Source organism: Sapajus apella, unplaced genomic scaffold (assembly GCF_009761245.1).
Source record: "Sapajus apella isolate SASKATOON/1434 unplaced genomic scaffold, GSC_monkey_1.0 scaffold4, whole genome shotgun sequence".
Lineage (NCBI taxonomy): Eukaryota > Metazoa > Chordata > Mammalia > Primates > Cebidae > Sapajus > Sapajus apella.
Window position 1 is genome coordinate 27,820,803 of NW_022436944.1, and position 18,771 is coordinate 27,839,573.

The 18,771-nt window shown below is 51.2% G+C and overlaps 2 protein-coding genes across 2 annotated transcripts; one reads left to right on the plus strand and one right to left on the minus strand.

Annotated features, from left to right (window-relative positions):
• Positions 1-8,878: 8,878 nt before the first annotated feature.
• Positions 8,879-13,542, minus strand: FOXL2NB (FOXL2 neighbor). Its single transcript, XM_032265051.1, is given in 6 exon segments — positions 8,879-10,637; positions 10,640-10,666; positions 11,277-11,301; positions 11,303-11,393; positions 12,417-12,420; positions 13,421-13,542. Coding segments are annotated over 6 exon segments (696 nt in total). The 5' UTR covers positions 13,521-13,542; the 3' UTR covers positions 8,879-10,188.
• A 216-nt stretch (positions 13,543-13,758) lies between these two features.
• Positions 13,759-16,138, plus strand: FOXL2 (forkhead box L2). Its single transcript, XM_032265036.1, has one exon. It carries the CDS (start codon positions 14,165-14,167, stop codon positions 15,293-15,295), a length of 1,131 nt encoding a protein of 376 aa, XP_032120927.1. The 5' UTR covers positions 13,759-14,164; the 3' UTR covers positions 15,296-16,138.
• Positions 16,139-18,771: the final 2,633 nt, after the last annotated feature.

An 18,771-nucleotide genomic window follows, 5' to 3' on the forward strand; every position in this document is an offset into this window, starting at 1 on the left:
TTTGTGTGCGTGTGTGTGCAAGCATGCGGTGTATACGTGCAACCAAGTGCGTGGGCACAGCCACGCCTACATGATTGTGTTACTCCATTCATGTACTTTTCAGATTCAGAAAAGACCATCTCTTGGCATATAAAGAATGTCCCAGAAGACTGCCCAGTCCCAAGAACCGTTAGCACCCATTTCTCATAGGAAAGTAAAGCTAGTGCCAGCCATTCCTCTACACAAGGCGTGCACGCCATCTGGACTTTACCGCATCCTAACGTTGCTCCTGCCTAACGCTATGCCTTCTTTTGGCCTTAAAAGTCTCTATTACTCCGCCCTGGAAGCGGCCACAGTAAAACCGTCGTCAGTCCCACCATCTCAGAACGGATCCTTCCCTCCTTTCCTGGAACAGGCATCCATGGCAGGACTTGGCAGGGGGCTGGCAATGGGAGCTAGCAGTGTGGGAGAGCCAGTGGGCATCAGCAAGACAGGAGGAAGGCGAGGTGACCGGTTTGCAGCGGAGCTGCTCTGGGAGAGCGCGTCTGTGCCCCTGAGCCCCGACGCCTGCCCTGAGATGGCGATGCCTGGGTAGGAAGGCCGGGCTTCCCCTCCGGCTTCCTGCATCGCCGCCTCCGGGAAAGGTATCACCCGCCTGTCCCGGGCCCTGGTCCCCACCTCTGGCTGCCGCTTCCGGCGGGCCTCTGCAGGGAAGGAGCGCAGTACAAAAGTGAGGAAGCCCCCCTCGCTGGAGCGAGCCCCGCTTCCGGCTCGGAGGGACAGGCCATGCTGGTCCTACACCCTGAGTCCTACACCCTGAACACGCGTCAGGCCCGGAACAACACTGGGAAGCGTGCCTTCCTCCCTCCACCCAGGAACCTGGCGGGACTGACCGCAGCCTTTGCCTTGCAGCCCTCTCCCATCCTAAATTTCCCGCCTCTTCATGCTGCTGCCTCACTGTCCATGAACACACACAAAGACCCCTAACATTTGTCCTGGATTTTTCCCCACCCCAAGTTTCCACAATAACTAATGACAATTGCATGTCTAATCCCTTACCAGACTAAATCTTCGTCTAAAAGAAAGAAGCTCTAAATGTGAAGTCCCCAGCATTGGCTCAACAAACATTTTCTGTCAGAGGTATTACACACCAAGCACAACATAAACCAAAATGAATCAGAACACACCCCTGCCCTCAGGGAGTTCACTCTAGTGGAGGGAGATAGACAAATTAACAAACAAATTACAGCGTAGGGTAATAGCTACTGAGACAAAAGCAAGCACAAACAAGGTGCCATAGATACTCAAACACCCAGCCCAGCCTACTGATATATAGGATTGGGCCACCGAAGACCTCCAAGACCTCTAAGAGGAGATGACCTTTAAGCGGACTGGAAGGATGGACAGCAAGCAGCTGAGAAGAGGCTGACAAGCAGCTCCCCTTCACCATGGCCAGTGGGGCAGCCTGAAGGCCCACATGGCCAACGCTGCACCTGGTCTAGCATGAAAAGAGGGGTGTGCAGGGACAGAGCACCCAGAACATGGATGTGCTGAGATGGCCAAATGGCCTGCTGAGGGTGGGGGTCAGGCCCAACTCCCCTTCAGAGCCCTGCTTCTAGCTACAGTAAACACTGAAGGAAAATGTGTTAAATTACAGCCAATGCTTAATGATCTCTCTGGGCCATATGTGTGTTTTCTTCCAAACCAGACTGAAGAAAACTCTTCAAGGGCAGGAACTACTCTACATGTTTTCTTATGCTTGCCAGAGCGCTTGGCACATACCTGGGCACCTGTCAGGTAAGCAGCTGAAAGTTTCCCTTGATTAAAACAATCGCGGTCCATCCTCTGGTCCCCAGCACCTGCAAAGGCATGGTGGCCAGCTCAGCCCTACTGTGGCCTCTCCAGGGAGACTCGGCCCTTACCAACGAGGCCTTCCCATACTACCCAGCTTGAAATCCCTCCTTTCTTCCTCTTCCCTCCTATGGCACCTATGCCTTCGGCTGAGGGAGCTGTGGAGAGATTTGTCCCTATCACCTGGGGCTTCCTAAGGGTAGAAATCATGCAGTGCTCGTCTCTGCTTCCCAATCCAGGACAGTCACTGCACAGAAAAGGGGTTCAACAAATGTATGAAGAAACAAATGACATGACGGGGAGTTGGTGCTTCTTTCTTTTCATTCCTTCTTTCTTTTCTTCCTTTCTTCTTCTAGGTGGAAGACATCGTCTAATAGCATTTAAGAGCCCACAAAATCAGCTATTTCCTAAAGGACCCCTTGGAGTTCCATCATCATTATCGTCAGATATAAGAAGAATCCATCCCTCATCCTGCCTGTCCTTCACAAGTCGTACCTCAGGGCAATCAAATGGTTGATAAGGAAAAATTTTCCTTTATGGAATAGTTTGGTTAATTCATGAAGATGGGATGACAGAATTAAAATATCACTATTTTGCAAACCCTTATGAATAATGGCTCTAGGCAATGATCATCAATGACTGTTAAAAATAAAAAGACAAACAGCCCAGACCGATAGAACTACATGACACTATCTGTGAAGTGTTCTTGCCAAAATAGCAGACTTGAATCTAAGCAAGCCTCTACCATCTACCAATATACACGAAATACTGAGGACAGGCGAGCATGTTAAAGGATGTCACAGGGATGTGGTCAGCAAAATCCAGGTTGTGAGAAACTCTATAGGACAAGCAGCACAGTGTCTTTAACAGATATGTTGCAAGAAGGAAAAAAAGAAAACAATGAGAGATATCTATAGATTAAAGTGACACAAGAGACATATTAACCAAATGTCATGTATAGTATAGATCTTGTTTGCATATTGACTCAAGCAAACCAACTGTAAAATCTTTTTGAGACCACTGAGAAAATGTGAGCATTGAATACCATGAGCTGGGTATTCACTACACTAAAAAATCACTCAGTTTTTAGGTATGATGATAATGCAATAGCTACCATCTTTTTGGTAGTTCTTTAAAAGTATTTATATTTTAGGGATGTAAACTAAAATATTTACAAATGAAGTAATAGATATGAGGTCTGTGATTGGCTTCAAAATAATCCAGTGGGGGAGGGGTGAGGAAATGGATGGGGCTATAGAGGGAAGCAGATGGGGTTCAGTGTACTATTCTCTCTCCTATTTTGTAGGTTTGAAATGTGCCACAATAACTATTTCCTAAATGAGATCAAAAGCACAATATAATAATATCAATAACGAATATTATCATATTCATATTAATACTATGAATATATGACTAACAGTTGCTGGGGTCTTTTAGTGCTTCCTCTGTGCCAGACCCTATACTAAATCTTTTCATACAGCACTTCATTTATCTTCTCAGAAACGCTGCAACATAGATACTATCATTATCATTTTACAGACACAGGAACCTAGGCACAGAGAGGCTGGATAACGGGCCCACAGTCACACAGCAAACAAATCACAGAGCTGGGATTTAAGTCGAGACCTGCTGACACCTGAGCCCACATTTGCTCTCACTCCACCATCCCACTTACAGGCATGGACTCCCTGAGGTATAGGCATCACTCTCTGTTTCACAGAGGTAGACACTGAGGCTCTGCTTGACAATAACTGGTGAAGTTGAAAACGCCTGTGACTTTTCATCTAGTGGTCGCGCTTCTTGGTAAACTGTAGCACATGAGCACTAGCAGACATGCCTACGAACATCCATAGCAAGACTATTGGTAATAGTAAAGAATAGGAAATAATCCGACATCTCTTAACAGGAACATGGATAAATAAACCACGATGTATTCATACAATGGAATGGTGCAACACCGGGAAAATGAATGGAGCTTGTCTGTGTGGCAACCAGGAACTTTTTCACAAACATAAGGTTCAATGAAAAACCAAGCACGTGTCTTTCTTCAACAGCAGGATACCATTTATATAAAGTTAGGAAATACAAAACTATGCTACGTATTGCCTAGGAATGGATGCACATATAGTACAAGTGCAAAAACAGGTATAAGAATCTTAAGCACCAAATATACCACGGTGATCACCTCAAGAGAGAGAGAGAGACAGAGAGGAATTGAGGAAGCCGGAGTCCTCAATTATATCTGTAAGATTTATTTCTTAAAAAGAAAGACTGTGTTCACGTGGCTATGAGGAGACAAGAATGCCACACACTGTTGGCGGGAGTGTATTCTGGCTCAATCTGTAAGGAATTGGCATAATCTATCAAAGTTATAAGTGCATATATCCATTACCCAATATCCATGTGCTCCTGGATCTGAGAAATCTTTTTATAAGTATATATACATACCTACAAAATGAGGTATATACAAGTTTATTCAGTACAGTATTGCTTGCAAAAACAAAGGATCAGAAACAACCTAAATAGCATGCAGCTCCAAAAAGGGATGCATTCATTTGGAAAGATTTCTAAGGTACGGAACACGGTGCATTCAATGCTGCCATAGGCAAAAATTGAGGGAGTACGGGAGAATATATGCGAGTATGCTTGTATGTGCATAAACTATGTCTGGAAGGATATACATGAAGCCAGAGTCACTGGCTGTCTGTGAGAAGGGTGACTTAGGGGACAGAAGTGAGAGGGAAACTTTTCACTGCAAGACTTCTATATATTTAAATTTTGGTCCATGTGAATATGTTGTGTATTCAAAACATGATTTAAAAAAAAAATTTTTAAGTTTGAGGCAAGGTGAGGTCCCGTCATTTCCAAGGCTGATATCAGTAAGAATTGGAACAGAGGTCTGTTAGTCACACCACAGTGGTGCCTCCCAGCCTGTCAGTGGTGTGTATAGGTGACAGTGACAGGCATCAGGACTTCTGCTGCAGCTCCACTACCTCCCTCCGTGTGCTTTTGGACCTGAATTCCCAGCACCTCCATGAAGAGGTCTCTTACTGTTCAGGTATGCTACCAGTCCCTGGTCCTCAGGAGTCCTGCCTCCAAGCAAAAGGCCAAAGACAAGAGCTTCCTGGAACAGGGATCCTGGACTATCCCCACCCCAAACCCCAAAATCCTGACTACTGTTTCTCCAACAAAAACCTGCTTGTACCACCACAGCAGCCTGTCAGCAATTACCCCAATTACAAACCCAGAGCCCAGCAGGACCTCAATTAGTCTAGAAGGGGGCCTGAGGAGGGGCCACCTGCAAAGCATAGAAAACCCACATACAGCCTCTACCCACAGAGTAGCAATGCTCCTCTCAGTCAAGCTTAGGGGCTTGGAGACTTGGAGATTTGGTAACCCATGGTCCCGAGGAGGCTGCTGGTTCTGCCTCCTGCAGTGACCTTTCTGTGCAGGGCCTAGTCAAGCACTCTGCCCAGAGGGGCAGTTCACCAGACTTCCTGCTCAGACCACACACATCCTCCCCACTAACCACCTTCCACGGCAACGTCTCTGGACAAACTTTGCAGAGGGATGCCCTAGGCATCAGCCTCTGCAGCCCACCATGGGCTTGGCTCAACATGCTGGGAGAAGAACCGAATTCCCATCTCTTCCCAGGGAAAGAAAGCCTCTGAATTATCCTCTATAGCATCCAGAAACAGACTGGTCCCTAGACCAATCTTAGTCCAATCTTCTGCAAATTGTCTGAGAGGGACCCCATTAGGTTGCTGAGCCCAGGACTTGGCAAGCTCTTAAATCTTCACCAAATTGGCCCCATCCCCTTCTTCTTCACAGTGAATGTGCATGGCTGTGGGAGAGAAACTGTGTGTATACGTGTGTGTACACAGATCTCGAGTCTAGGCATGAGAAGGTATGCAGAAAGGACCACAGGTGCATAGGAAATGAGTCTCTTAACCTGCAGCTAGATTTGGTCAGATGGAAGGAAAAACTTCCTGACCTAGCAGGAACAAACAGAAGCATATGTACGGAAGTGAAATTCAGAGCCCACAGTCAAGTGATCACTTATCAGCTGGGGGCCTTTGGCAAGTTACTCACCCTCTCAGAGCCTCAGGTTCCTCAAGTGTAAAATGGGAACAGTATTAATCCCTTAAGTTTCTTATAAAAATGAAATGAGATAATGCATGTAATGTTTCTGGCACAAAATAAGTGCTTAATAACGGATAGCTATATTTTTGGCCAGGTGTAGTGGTACGCCTGTAATCCCAGCATTTTGGGAGGCCGAGATGAGAGGACTATCTGAGTCCAGGAGTTTGAGACCAGCCTGAGCAACACAGCAAAACCCCATCTTTAAGAAAAATACACAAATTAGCTGGGTGTGGCAGTGAGCATCTGTAGTTCCAGTTACTCAGGAGGCTGAGGCAGGAGGGTTGCTTGAGCCCAGGAGGTTGAAGCGGCAGTGAGACATGATCACGCCCTTGCACTCCAGCCTGGGTGACAGCATGAGACCTTGTGCAACAACAACAAAAAAAAAAAAAAGAAAGAAAGAAAAATCTGTTTTTTCCCTTTATAATAACAGTAATAATAAGTACAGGTAAATAGTGGTTTTCAGAGAATGATATCTATAAGGAAAAGGCCCTGTTAAAAAGTATGTCTGTCTATCTGTATATCACTGTATTTGGTTTTATCCCTTTGAAAACTGTTTGGCAGTATCTATTGAAACTAAATATATGCCTACTCTTAAAATTCACTCAAGAGTAGTAAAATGCCCTTCACAAAAAGACATATACAACATTGTGGACAGCAGCTTTATTTATGATACCTGAAAACTAGAAACAAATGTCCCTCAACACATGGGTGGATAAGCAAATATTAGAATATTACACAGCAATAAAAAGAAATGAATGTCTGACACATGCCACAAGACCAGTGAGTATTAAGAAGATGTTGTGCAGAAAAAACTACACATAAATGCACACATGCTAAGACATTCCATTTATATAAGGCTCAAGGCAGGCAAAGGTAATTTATGGTGATAGAAATCCAAATATGGTTTCCTTTTGAAGCAGTGTTGATTGGAAAGACATATGAAGGAACCTTATGAGGTGCTAGAAATGTTTCATATCTTGATCCAGGTGGTGGTTACACACTGCATTATATGTCAAAATACATCAAGCTGCATATTGTTTACCATCTGTAAGTTATACTGCATACAAAAATATGGAACCAGCCTAAATGCCTACCAACCAATGAGTGGATAAAGAAAATGCAATATATGTATATGCTATGGAATACTACTCAGCCATAAAAAGGAATAAAATAATGGCATTCACAGCAACCTAGATGGAGCTGGAGACCATTATTCTAAGTGAAGTAACTCAGGTATGGAAAACCAAATACCCTATATTCTCACTTATAAGTGAGAGCTAAGCTATGAAGACACAAAGGCATAAGAATGATATAATGGATTGGGCGAAGTGGTTCACGCCTGGAATCCTAACACTTTGAGAGGCCAAGATGGGCAGATCACTTGAGGTCAGGAGTTCAAGACCAGCCTCAACAACATAGTGAAACCCCATCTCTTCTAAAAATACAAAAATTGGCTGGGCATGCCAGGCATGGTGGCTCACACCTGTATTCCCAGCACTTTGGGAGGCCAAGGCAGGCAGATCACTTGAGGTCAGGAGTTTGAGAGCAGCCCTGCCAACATCATGAAACCAAAATTAGTCGGGCTTGGTGGTAGGCACCTGTAATCCCAGCTACTCAGGAGGCTGAGCCAGGACAATCTCTTGAATCTGGGAGGTGGAAGTTACAGTGAGCCGAGATCATAGGGGTAGAGGCCCTTACCTTGTAAGCCAGCTGCCCTGAATCTTGATGCCTGGGCATCAAGAGCAAGATTCTCTCTCAAAAAAAAAAAAAAAGAATTGACTGGGCATGGTGGTGCATGCCTGTAGACCCTGTCTCAGGAGGCTGAGGCAGGAGAATCACCTGAACCCTGGAGGCTGCAGTGCACCAAGGTCATGCCACTGCATTCCAGCCTGAGCAACAGAGCAAGACTCTGTCTCAAAAAGAAAAAAAAAAAAAGAAGAATGATATAATGGGGACTCAGTGGGAAGGGAAGGGGGGAGGTGAAGGATAAAAGATTATACACTGGGTACCATGTAGAATGCTCGGGTGACAAGTGCACCAAAATCTCAGAAATTACCACTAAAGAACTTATCCCTATAACCAAAAACCATCTGTTCCACCAAAACTATTGAAATAAAAACTAAAAAATTGACCAGGCATGGTGGCTCATGCCTATAATCCCAATACTTTGGGAGGTTGAAGCAGGCAGATCACCCTGAGCTCAGGAATTCAAGACCAGTCTGGCCCGTATGGTGAAACCCTGTCTCTACCAAAAATACCAAAAAAAAAAAAAAAAAAAAAAAAAAGTAGCCGAGTGTGGTGGCTCACACTTGTATTCCAGCTACTTGGGAAGCTGAGGTGAGAGGATCACTTGAGCCTGGGAGGTGAAGGTTGCAGTAAACCAAGATTGTACCAATACACTCCAGCTTGGGCAACAGAGTGAGACCCTGTCTCAAAAAAAAAATGTGTTCAATAAAGTTATGCTGTACACACACACACACACACACAAACACACAAACACACACACACACCCTATCTTGGCATGAGGAAAATCCCCTAAAGTAGAAGAGTAATACAAAATTCAGCACTTCTCCCTCCCTTCCTCTGGACTTTGTGCCAGCTAGGTATCTAAAACTGCCTCCCTGCATGGCAGTTGCCTATCCTCTTTAGGCTTTGTGGGAGAAAACTGAGCCTGGAATGGGGACCAAGGGGGGAAGGGCTCTCTCTGGCATCCCCTCATAGGTTAGCATGGGGGTGGGGACTGCAGGCCTTACCTTGTGAGCCAGCTGCCCTGAACGCAGAGACCTCTCTGTTTCCAGTAAAGTCTAGTTTGAATGTTTCAGACAGGTCCTCACCATGATCAGAGACTAGGGAGGCGTCCTCGTCCTTGCCTAACCATGGCAAGGACAAGGACACCTCCCTAGTCTATGATCATGTCCTTGCCTAACCAACACCATGGTCATGCAGCTATAATGAGCAAGTAGCCCCAAATGACAGAGAACTCTCAGATCCTGAGCTGCCTTTCAATGGTCAAACCACTCTTCCTTGGCTACAATCCCTTTCTTGGAAATCCTAACTTCATTATAAGGAAAGTGGCATTTTCCAATTCTGTCAAGCAGAGCCATTTTCCAATTCTATTAGAAGGCATTAAGCCTATCCTGGTGGGAAGCACTGAGTGAGAAGTGGAGGGCAGAATCTCCGCCCATCAAGGCTTACAGTCTGGCTGTGGAGAAAGGCAACAAAGCAACTTTTAAGAGCACATCATATTCCCAAGCAAGTCTGGGGCCTTCTGGCAAGGCACTCACTGTTCGAAGCTGAACAAAATGGCTTTGGGCCATGAATGTCATGAGGGATATCAGAGGAAGCTTGTCAGCAGCCCCTGCCACCCTAGAATCTGCCTCTGAGAGCATCCCATGGGTCTTAGGAGGGAGGAGGGCTCATATGGCCCGGACCCAGCCCCTTCTGCCTTTCTCCAAGTTAGCCTCCACCATGAGAAAGGCCTACGACTGCCCTGCATTCTGCCTGATCAAAGGTGGGGCACATACTCCTGGGGACAAAATGATGCTAGTGGACTCAAAGCCCAACTTCAGCAAGGTAAGAAGGAGCCCAGAGCTCTGGTCTGCTGCCTCTCAGCCCTTCTGGGGGAGAAAGAGGGGAGCTCAATGGGACATTTACCAATAGAAAACAGTTCTCATGTGTGAGTTCTTCCCCAGAGTAGGAAGTCGATTCTCTTTCCTCTTTCTCAATATCTCTTTCTCTCTCCACTCCCCTACTCTCTCAGACTAATACCCACTGGCTTCAGACTTGGTGCTGTGTGGGTGTGTGCTGCTGCAGCCTGCTGGTCTGAGCAGCAAGCTCAGCAGAGCTGCCAGACAGAGATGAAGCCTGTGTGAGTGGCCTGTGCATGTTACAGTGCACCTGGAATGTGCTGTGTACCTGAGTTTCTCTGCAGTCTGTGCAGCAATCCCATCATGGAAACACCTAGGTGGCAGCCCAGTCACCCCAACCACAGCCCAAGGACATCAGAGAATCAACAGGCTCTGGGAATCAGGCTTGTAAACATGGAGCCCAGAGGTCCTTCTGTGTCATGAGATGGGAGGGTGAGCAGTGTGTGAAAACGCTTAGGATCTGGGCATTGGCTTGACATGTTTTCCACTAACACGTGCAGGATCTGAATTCGTATGTGTAGCTGGTGACTGGGAGAGGAGTTTGGAGGAGGGGGCAGGGAGAGGAAAACTAGAGGGGATTTGGAGTTGACGGAGAGGGAGGGAGGCAGAAGTGGGTGGAGTAACACGACCTGAGTGGAGGGACATCGAGTCCCTGAGGTGTAGGTGCAAAGGGCCGTGTGAGGGGCCGGGAGGGAGTGAGTGCTGACAGTTGTTGAGGCGTGGAGTGTATGGGGATGTAATAATAGGCACAATGAAGCTTCCCTTTGCTGTCCAAGCACCGCAGAGGCCATCCCTGCAAGGAGAGGGTTGCCGCAGGCTCTATTCTCTCCCGCTCAGGAGTGGGAAGCCGGCGGGTGTTTTGGGGTCCCACTAGGAAAGGGGACCGCGGAACCTGGTTCAGGCAGCCAGCGGCGGCGCGGGGCAAGCTGAGCGGTTCTAGGGAAGCGCTGCCTGCCTCGAAGCAGCCTCAATGCTCCCCTAGTAAGGCTGGGCCGCCGGGATCCCAAGGCGCTGCCGCTTCTGCCGCTGTTGCAGAATTCCAGGCCCTGGAGAAAAAAGCCGAGTAGATCCCTCGCGCGGGCTGTCGGGGCCTCCGAGGCGCGGGGCCAGGCTGCAAGGAGGCGCGGGAGCTGAGACTGCGCTCAGTCGGCAGGTCCCTGGAACTGTATCCGCAAGCGGCGCTCCGATGAGACCATGGTCAGGAGGCGCCGGTGGCTCCTGAATTGCAGCTGCCGGACCCTGAAAAACTGGGGCAAAGAGGCAGTGAGCTCTGTCCAGCCCACCACCCTGGCCTTTGGAGGTGAGCGCTGCCTGAAGGTTACTAAGGTGGGGCCCTGAGTCACGCCAGTGCCGCGGGGAGAAAAGGAAATGGCCCTGGCGTCCACAAAACCTAGGCAAAATAGGCCCTGTTCAGAGAGGATCCCGACCTTGCCAGCAAGCAACCTGCCTCCGACGGCTGAGAAGTAAATCAAGGCGCGCCGCACCGCTTCCTGGAACACCCGCTCCACCGACTTCTGGCTGGGCGGGCATGGAGAGGATTCTACTCTCTCCCTAGGCTTCTCTACCTCCAGCCCGAAGCCCCTGGCTTTTCCGCAGAGACCTGGAGCGGACCTGAAAGTAATCATCCTGACAAGCTTTCCGCCCGCATTTTCTAGCCTGTTTTCTGAGCCTTCGAATGCCCCGACAGCCATGTGAAGGCACATCTTGGGGAGACTGATTCCAGCCCTTCCCAGGGTACACGCATCAGGCATCCTCCTCTTCACGTGGCTGGGGGTTCTGTTCCTCTAAGGGACAGTCAGAAATCAATATTTTAGAAACAGAACTCCTTTCGACTCCGAAAATCCTTTAGAGGAACTCCTTCCTTTGCCCCAACCCGTACACACACACACACACACACAGGCTCCTTAAAGGCTGAAAAGAGAGCCGAGTGTGGAATTCAGGGAAGTGATGACACACACAACAATGCTGTTACACCTGGCTGCTGCAGGGCTGAGCAGCGGAAATGCCTGTGAGGAGAAGAAAGAGAGAGAGAGGCAGAGAGCCAGCCTGGGGGGGCAAAAAAAAAAAAAAAAAAGAAAAAAAAAAGAAAAGAAGACAGCAGCCCCCACCAGGATGGGGCCAGACCCAGCTGTTTTTCCCCCTCACCAGGCCCTGGCTTGGGGGAGGATAGGCACTGAGGCCAATCTGCAGCAGCCCCAAACCTGACTCACCACTCCCACCCAAGGCCTGGGCAAGGATGGGGGCAAGGAAGAAGAAAAACATCTGCACTCCAGCTCAGAAAGCAGCAGCAGGGATTCTAGGGAACTGCTGCTTCCCCCATGTCTGCTGGGTGCGGTGGGAGAATGCCCATTTAAAAAAAAAACAAAAACTAACTATTTTGGGGATAGCCTTGCTCCCTCTCACTCTTGTGACCAGGCAATGGCTGCCCTGCTGACCTCTCTGGTGTCATCTTCAAGATGCTGAATTCCAAAAAGCCTCACTGCCCTTGTCCTCCCTCCCTTTCATCTCAATGCAGATCGGAGGCCTGAGTGAGCAGCAGACAACACTTAAAGGTGGCCTGTGGATGCTGGAGCCACAGGCCACTGAAGGCTCCTTGGGCTTCCAGAGAACCCTCAGAGACTAAGCAGCCTGGGAGGAAGAGGCAGGGACAGGCATTGAGCCAGCCACTCCAGACATGCCAATCACTAACACACACCTACATGACATCCATTCAGTCCGCCTTTCTCCATAAGGCAGTCTTGCCCCCCTCCTCAGCACCAAGGAGTTTGGAGCTTGAGGATTCAAAACACTGGCCATCTCTCTCATACTTTGCAGACTTTTTGTTAAGGTCATGTTACAAGGTGCTGTTAAGGAGCACACTGTTAAAAGGCACATCTGATTTTCCCTGAAACAATCGCTGTACATGCTGACATAACTGGATTCCAATCAGAATTCTACTTAAGGTAGGTGACAACTAACTCCTGATCCTCTGGAGAGAGATCAGAACAAGCGTCTCATCAGGAGAGAGATTTGAACAAGTACCTTCCTCAATCTGATGTTTTTCTTCCCAGCCGGTGACAAAATACATACACTGGGAGGGAAAGAGGCATTGACGAATTGTGAAAGAAAGAAGGGGGGAAGGAAGAAGAAAGGAGAAAAAGAGAAGATGCTACATCCGCCAGCTACTTTAACTCTAATACTTGGTGCACATACTACATATCTATCAGTATAGGTGTGTTTTACCTTGTAAATAACAATCTCACACCTTGTACATGTGCATACCTGTTTTTAAGCAGCACACATGCACCTGGTATCTCATCCATCTCAAGGACAGCTCCTCTCCATGACTTCCACATGTGACCCCTGTGCACACATATACACAGTCCCTCAAAGTCCCGGGCCACATCCCCGCCTGCGTTAGCGCAATAGCTAAGGGGCATCCACTTGGTGTTGTTAAAGCACACATCCAGCCTTCACCCCAACCCCGTAGGAGCAGTACACAGATTCCAAGGAGAAGTCTGGTTCCTAGATCCACTGGCAACGCAGGAAGAGGCAAAGGCGATTCAGACAGCGCCCCTAGGCGACTATTCCCAGAGATCCTCTCCCCAGCCCTATTCCAGCCTCCGCGAGGGACAGGCCAAGCCGAGGTTTCTTCGTACAGTCACACGCGTTTCTGGGCTGACTTTCCCAAAACCTCAGCGCAGCTCTCCCACCCTATCAAGTCCGCCCCCCTCGGTGTCTCGTCCCTCCCCAGCCCCGAGCTAGAAGTTCAGCCTCAAGACAGCGGCAAACAGCAAAGCAAAAGAGTCGTTTTCTTTCACCTGAAAGTCGCGAGGAGGCTTGGAGCGCCTCTCCTCGCTGGGGCCCGAGCTTCCTGGGCTCTGGTCGGGTGCCGGCGGAGCCCCCCGGGGTCATCGTCATCTCATGGCCCAGTCCGCAGAGCGAGCACCGACAGATTTCAAGGGCTCATGAGAGCGAGAGCCAGGCTGTCGGCTGGGCCCCCGAGGCTCGCCGGGCGGGGGCAGGCCGGTCCAGGCTGTGCGGGGCGTTTACAAAAAGTGACTTGGAGATGAACTCGCCCGTGCGCGGCTGGCCGCCCCGCTATAGGGGCGAAGGCGCCTGACGCAAGCGGAACTTGGTGGAGCCCATACGAATCAGAACAGAGCGAGGCTCCTGGCGCACTAGGGACTCCAGGAGGCTGCTCCGCCAGAGACGCGGGTCGTGCTTCGGGAAACCGGGGGGCGGGGGGAGGGGAAGAGCGCAGAAAAGAAAACCCACCGAGGCGGGGACTGGCCTGGGCGGGGAGGGGCGGCGAGGCCGGAGCCCCTCTCTGTTGGGCGGACTCCCCATGGCCAGAGGCTGAGCTCCACTCCCGCCAGCCGCTCCCTAGGGGAAGGGGAAGGAGAGGGGAGAGCAGCGAGAGGCCTCCAGCGAGCTAGCGCGGGCGGCATCCGCAGTCTCCAGAAGTTTGAGACTCGGCCGCAAGCCGACTCGTGAACCCCAACTCTTTGCCGCGCCTGGAGCGGAGAGCAGAGGCGGCCCGGCCGCGGCGCGCCGGCTTTGTCATGATGGCCAGCTACCCCGAGCCCGAGGACGCCGCGGGGGCCCTGCTGGCCCCAGAGACCGGCCGCGCAGTCAAGGAGTCAGAAGCGCCGCCACCGAGCCCAGGCAAGGGCGGCGGGGGTGGCGGTGGGACAGCCCCAGAGAAGCCAGACCCGGCGCAGAAGCCCCCGTACTCGTACGTGGCACTCATCGCCATGGCGATCCGTGAGAGCGCCGAGAAGAGGCTCACGCTGTCGGGCATCTACCAGTACATCATCGCCAAGTTCCCGTTCTACGAGAAGAACAAGAAGGGCTGGCAAAATAGCATCCGCCACAACCTCAGTCTCAACGAGTGCTTCATCAAGGTGCCGCGCGAGGGCGGCGGCGAGCGCAAGGGCAACTACTGGACGCTCGACCCGGCCTGCGAAGACATGTTCGAGAAGGGCAACTACCGGCGCCGCCGCCGCATGAAGCGGCCCTTCCGGCCGCCGCCCGCGCACTTCCAGCCGGGCAAGGGGCTCTTCGGGGCCGGAGGCGCCGCGGGAGGCTGCGGCGTGGCGGGCGCCGGGGCCGACGGCTACGGCTACCTGGCGCCCCCCAAGTACCTGCAATCCGGCTTCCTCAACAACTCGTGGCCGCTGCCGCAGCCTCCCTCACCCATGCCCTATGCCTCCTGCCAGATGGCGGCGGCCGCGGCGGCTGCGGCGGCTGCGGCTGCGGCCGCGGGCCCGGGTAGCCCTGGCGCGGCCGCTGTGGTCAAGGGGCTGGCGGGCCCGGCCGCCTCGTACGGGCCGTACACACGCGTGCAGAGCATGGCGCTGCCCCCCGGCGTAGTGAACTCGTACAACGGCCTGGGAGGCCCGCCGGCCGCGCCCCCGCCTCCGCCGCATCCCCACCCGCTTCCGCACGCACACCATCTGCACGCGGCCGCCGCACCGCCGCCGGCCCCACCGCACCACGGGGCCGCCGCGCCGCCCCCGGGCCAGCTCAGCCCGGCCAGCCCAGCCACCGCCGCGCCCCCGGCGCCCGCGCCCAGCAGTGCGCCCGGCCTGCAGTTCGCTTGCGCCCGGCAGCCCGAGCTCGCCATGATGCATTGCTCTTACTGGGACCACGACAGCAAGACCGGCGCCCTGCATTCGCGCCTAGATCTCTGAAAGCCCACCGCATGCCAGTGCGGACGCATGCGAGGATGCAGGAACGCGCGGCGCCGGCCCTAGTCGCAGCCGCCGCCGCCAGCCGGACCTCGCACCCTCTGGGGCCGCCTCTAGATTCAGCGCCCAGGGTCCCTCTGTGCTTTTTCGCTCTCCTCAGCTCCTCTCGCCCCTCTTTGTCCCTCTGCTTGTCCTTCTGTGCTCACCTCCGTGACCTCTATGCCCTTGCACTCCCCCGGCCTGAAGCCGCCTCTCAGCGCGCTTTCTGCTGGGCTCTTCTCTTTCCGGAGCCCCAGCGTCTCCTGCCCAAATTGACCGCAGAAAGCGCCCGGGGCCGAGGTGCGACCCGGCGTCGGCGGCGCAGACCTCTTGGCCTTCTCTCACAGGTCGGTGCGCTAGCGCTCGGCGTTCCCCGCCCGACTGCCGTGCAGTCTGTGGTTACACGCGCCGGACTGGATTGGCGGCGGGACCCGCGCCGCGGGAGAAAGGGACGGACCAATTTGTGTGTTTGCTCCGCGAACCCTCTTGAAGGTGTTCAGAAGCTGTTTGCCGCGGGGCCCACTAGGCGTTGCAGGGGTTGGGAACCAGCAGGAGCCGGGGCAGCCCGGCTCTGAGGCCTGTGCTTGGTTTACACCACGGGCCCGCGCAGAGGGAGGCTGCCTGTCCTCCGCTGTCCGTCCGGGCGCTTCGGGCACCTCCGGGCCCGGCGGCTGGCTAACGTTTTGTTTAAAAGATCGGTGGGGCTTTTTAAGAGAGTATCCAAAAAAAAAATTCTTTTAAGGAAAAAAACATTCACCGGGCAACCGGGGAAGTATTGTGGCCTTGGAGTTTGCTAAATCCAAACATGAAAATCAAAAGCTTTAGTATTCTTCATCTTCTCTTCTGGAAGATTTGTGTTAGAGTTCCTGTCGGGCCTTCAAAAAGCTGTGTTCAGAGGTAGGAGAATATATCCAATAAAAGACGGTTTCGTCTACCAGTTGGGGAATTTTTCACCCGCTCCCTATCTGAAGAAAAAAAGTCAGAAACAAATGTCCCCGGATCTTCCGATGCAAGTCCTGGATCCCGGGAGATGACTGCCTGCCTGGCCCTCACTGCAGGGACGGCTCGTCCTTCCTGCTTTTTGTTTTTCAAACGTCCTGCTTCTCCCACCTTGGGAAGGAGAAATGTGAAACCCGACAGCGACCGACCTAGGCGGTCTTGTGGCCCCGAGCCGGCCCGGCCCGAAAACCGTAGCCCTGGTTGTCCTGTAGTTTGTCATTTGGGGGACCAAATTTTCTAGAGAAAACTAGAGCACTTTTGTTGTGTTTTTGTTTTGTTTGTGTTTTTGTTTTTGTTTTTTGCCTGGTCGATTTCCGAATAAATTTTTTGTTCTTCCTTTTAACACGGACTTATTTATTTCCTTCGCGCCTAAGTTAGTTCAGCAGCTAGTTAAAAGTGGGAGAGTTTCAGCAAAATTTTATCTTTTTCAGAAGGAGCCAAACAAGGATTGAGAACAACCGGGGTGGCGGGCGTTTGTGGCTGTCGCTGCTGCTTTGTTTTCCTGGGGATTGTTTGTTTTCGGTGTCATCACTGGCCCGTTGCAGCTGTTTAACGTCAGCAGAAAGACTTTCTGCCGCGGTTCGTTCACAAAGCGTTACTATAGGTAGGACTTGTTTTATTTTGTACCCGTTCAAGTTTGTATTCTACCTCATACGCAGTTGTACTAAGTTTATGCGCTGGCTGTGTTTTTATTATTGTTCTCGTACTTTTCGATTTTGAGTCAACTATAACAGCCAAGAATTTGTTCCAAGTATTAATAGATAAAATTCTGGTTGTGGAAATGCGATACAAGCTGCTAAACCCTGTACAAATGTGAGGAGTGACTGCTTTATTATTTTTAATAGTCAGAATTCATTTACCTTGAGATAGGGGTAGGCGATTTGGAGGTTTCACTAAGGATTGAACATACTTCGTGGCTGCAGAAATTTAGTCTTTTTTCTTTCTCTCTATTCCTTTACTGAGATGTTCAAATAACGAATTAAGATCCGTGCTTCCGCGCAGGCACACAGGCGTTTGACCTGGTTGCAATCTGGCTCTCCCAGGCGGATTAGGGGGTGGTCGGCCTTCAGTCTTCTGATGGGATAGATGACTTCCGACTTCTGATGGGATAGATCAGCTGATTCTTGCGGGCTGCTGCTCAGCTGGGACTAGACCCGGCACCCAGCTGTGTGTTTCTCACTGCCCCCATCCATTTCGGGGCCTGACCAGCAGTGTGGCGGCAGGTCGAGGCCGGCTGGTGGGCCAGGAGAGATTGGGCACCAAGGGAATGAGCCTGCAGGCCTCTCACTTCAGCCCTCCAGTGGTCAGGCCATAGGAACCTCAGGGTGGTAGCTCTGTTATATGTAGTTGAGCCCAAGTGGCTCCTGCTCAGAATGCCCCCTTTTCCCCCCAATAGGCATCCTGCGGGAGGCTACAAGGCAGGAGACTAAGCCGCGGGGATTTTCAGGGGGCATCACCCCGACACTGGGACTGGAGCCTACCAGGAGCTAGCAGGAGCAGGATGGAGAGGGAGGCTCAGCTGGGGACAGGAGCCCTAGAAGATAGCCAGGCCTGGTGTCTGGGTGCCTTTGGTGCCCAGCTGCTCCACTGTCTGGCTAAGGGGAGTTGCAGAACAGAAAGCAGCCTGCCATGTGCGTGTCTGTGCTTTCTCTAGTGTGAAAAAGGTAGCTCATGGGCAATTGTGTAGTCTGTATCTGCTGCAAATGTGTATGTACAGTGTCAGTTGTATACTGGTGACAGGGTGGGAGGTGTGTGTGTCTGTTATTTGCCTGCAGAGTGGGCATATATTTTCGGCATTGTAATAACCATCTGGCTAACACTTAGAAAGTGCTTACTGGGACTACAGTGTGTGGCATTTATACCTCATTGGTGATGTGTGCATTTGTGGGTATGTATTCCTGGCTTGCTGAAAAATAAACGAATGTGGACAGAGCCTTCGCTTCATCAGGCAGAGGCTCCCTGTTCTGAGGCTGGCTGTCAGCACTCCCCCAGCTGCTGTCTCAGAGAAAGCAAGGGAGGGAACCTTCAAGGGCCAAGCCCTTGTGGGCAGGTAGCAGCTCACCTGCAGTGAGTCGGAGAAGTTGGTGGGGGCCAGCAATGAAGGACAAGCCTGTCTCCTCCCCTGAGAACTGAAAGGCAAAAGGCACCCAAAATTGGGAAGGGATTAGCAGCCTCACAAAGTAAGGAAGACAAAATGAAGGACTCAGTGAGGGTTTCCCGGGTCTACACAGGGATTGCAGGAGATAGGAGAAGGGAACCAAATCATACCCCACTTCCCCATGGATGCCCATAGGAAAAATCTGTCTAATTCCAGCCCTTGGGGTTTCTCCAAGGCTCTTAAGTTTGGTCATTTTCCCCAGTGCCAAAAGTTTAGTTCAATGGTAGGCTTTCTTCATCTTTCATTTCCTTTCTCTTCTCTCCCTCTTTGCATTTTTGAGTTT

What these genes read in the sequence shown, in the direction of transcription:
- FOXL2 (XM_032265036.1), top strand. Translation starts at nt 14,165, where the DNA reads ATGATGGCCAGCTACCCCGAGCCCGAGGACGCCGCGGGGGCCCTGCTG.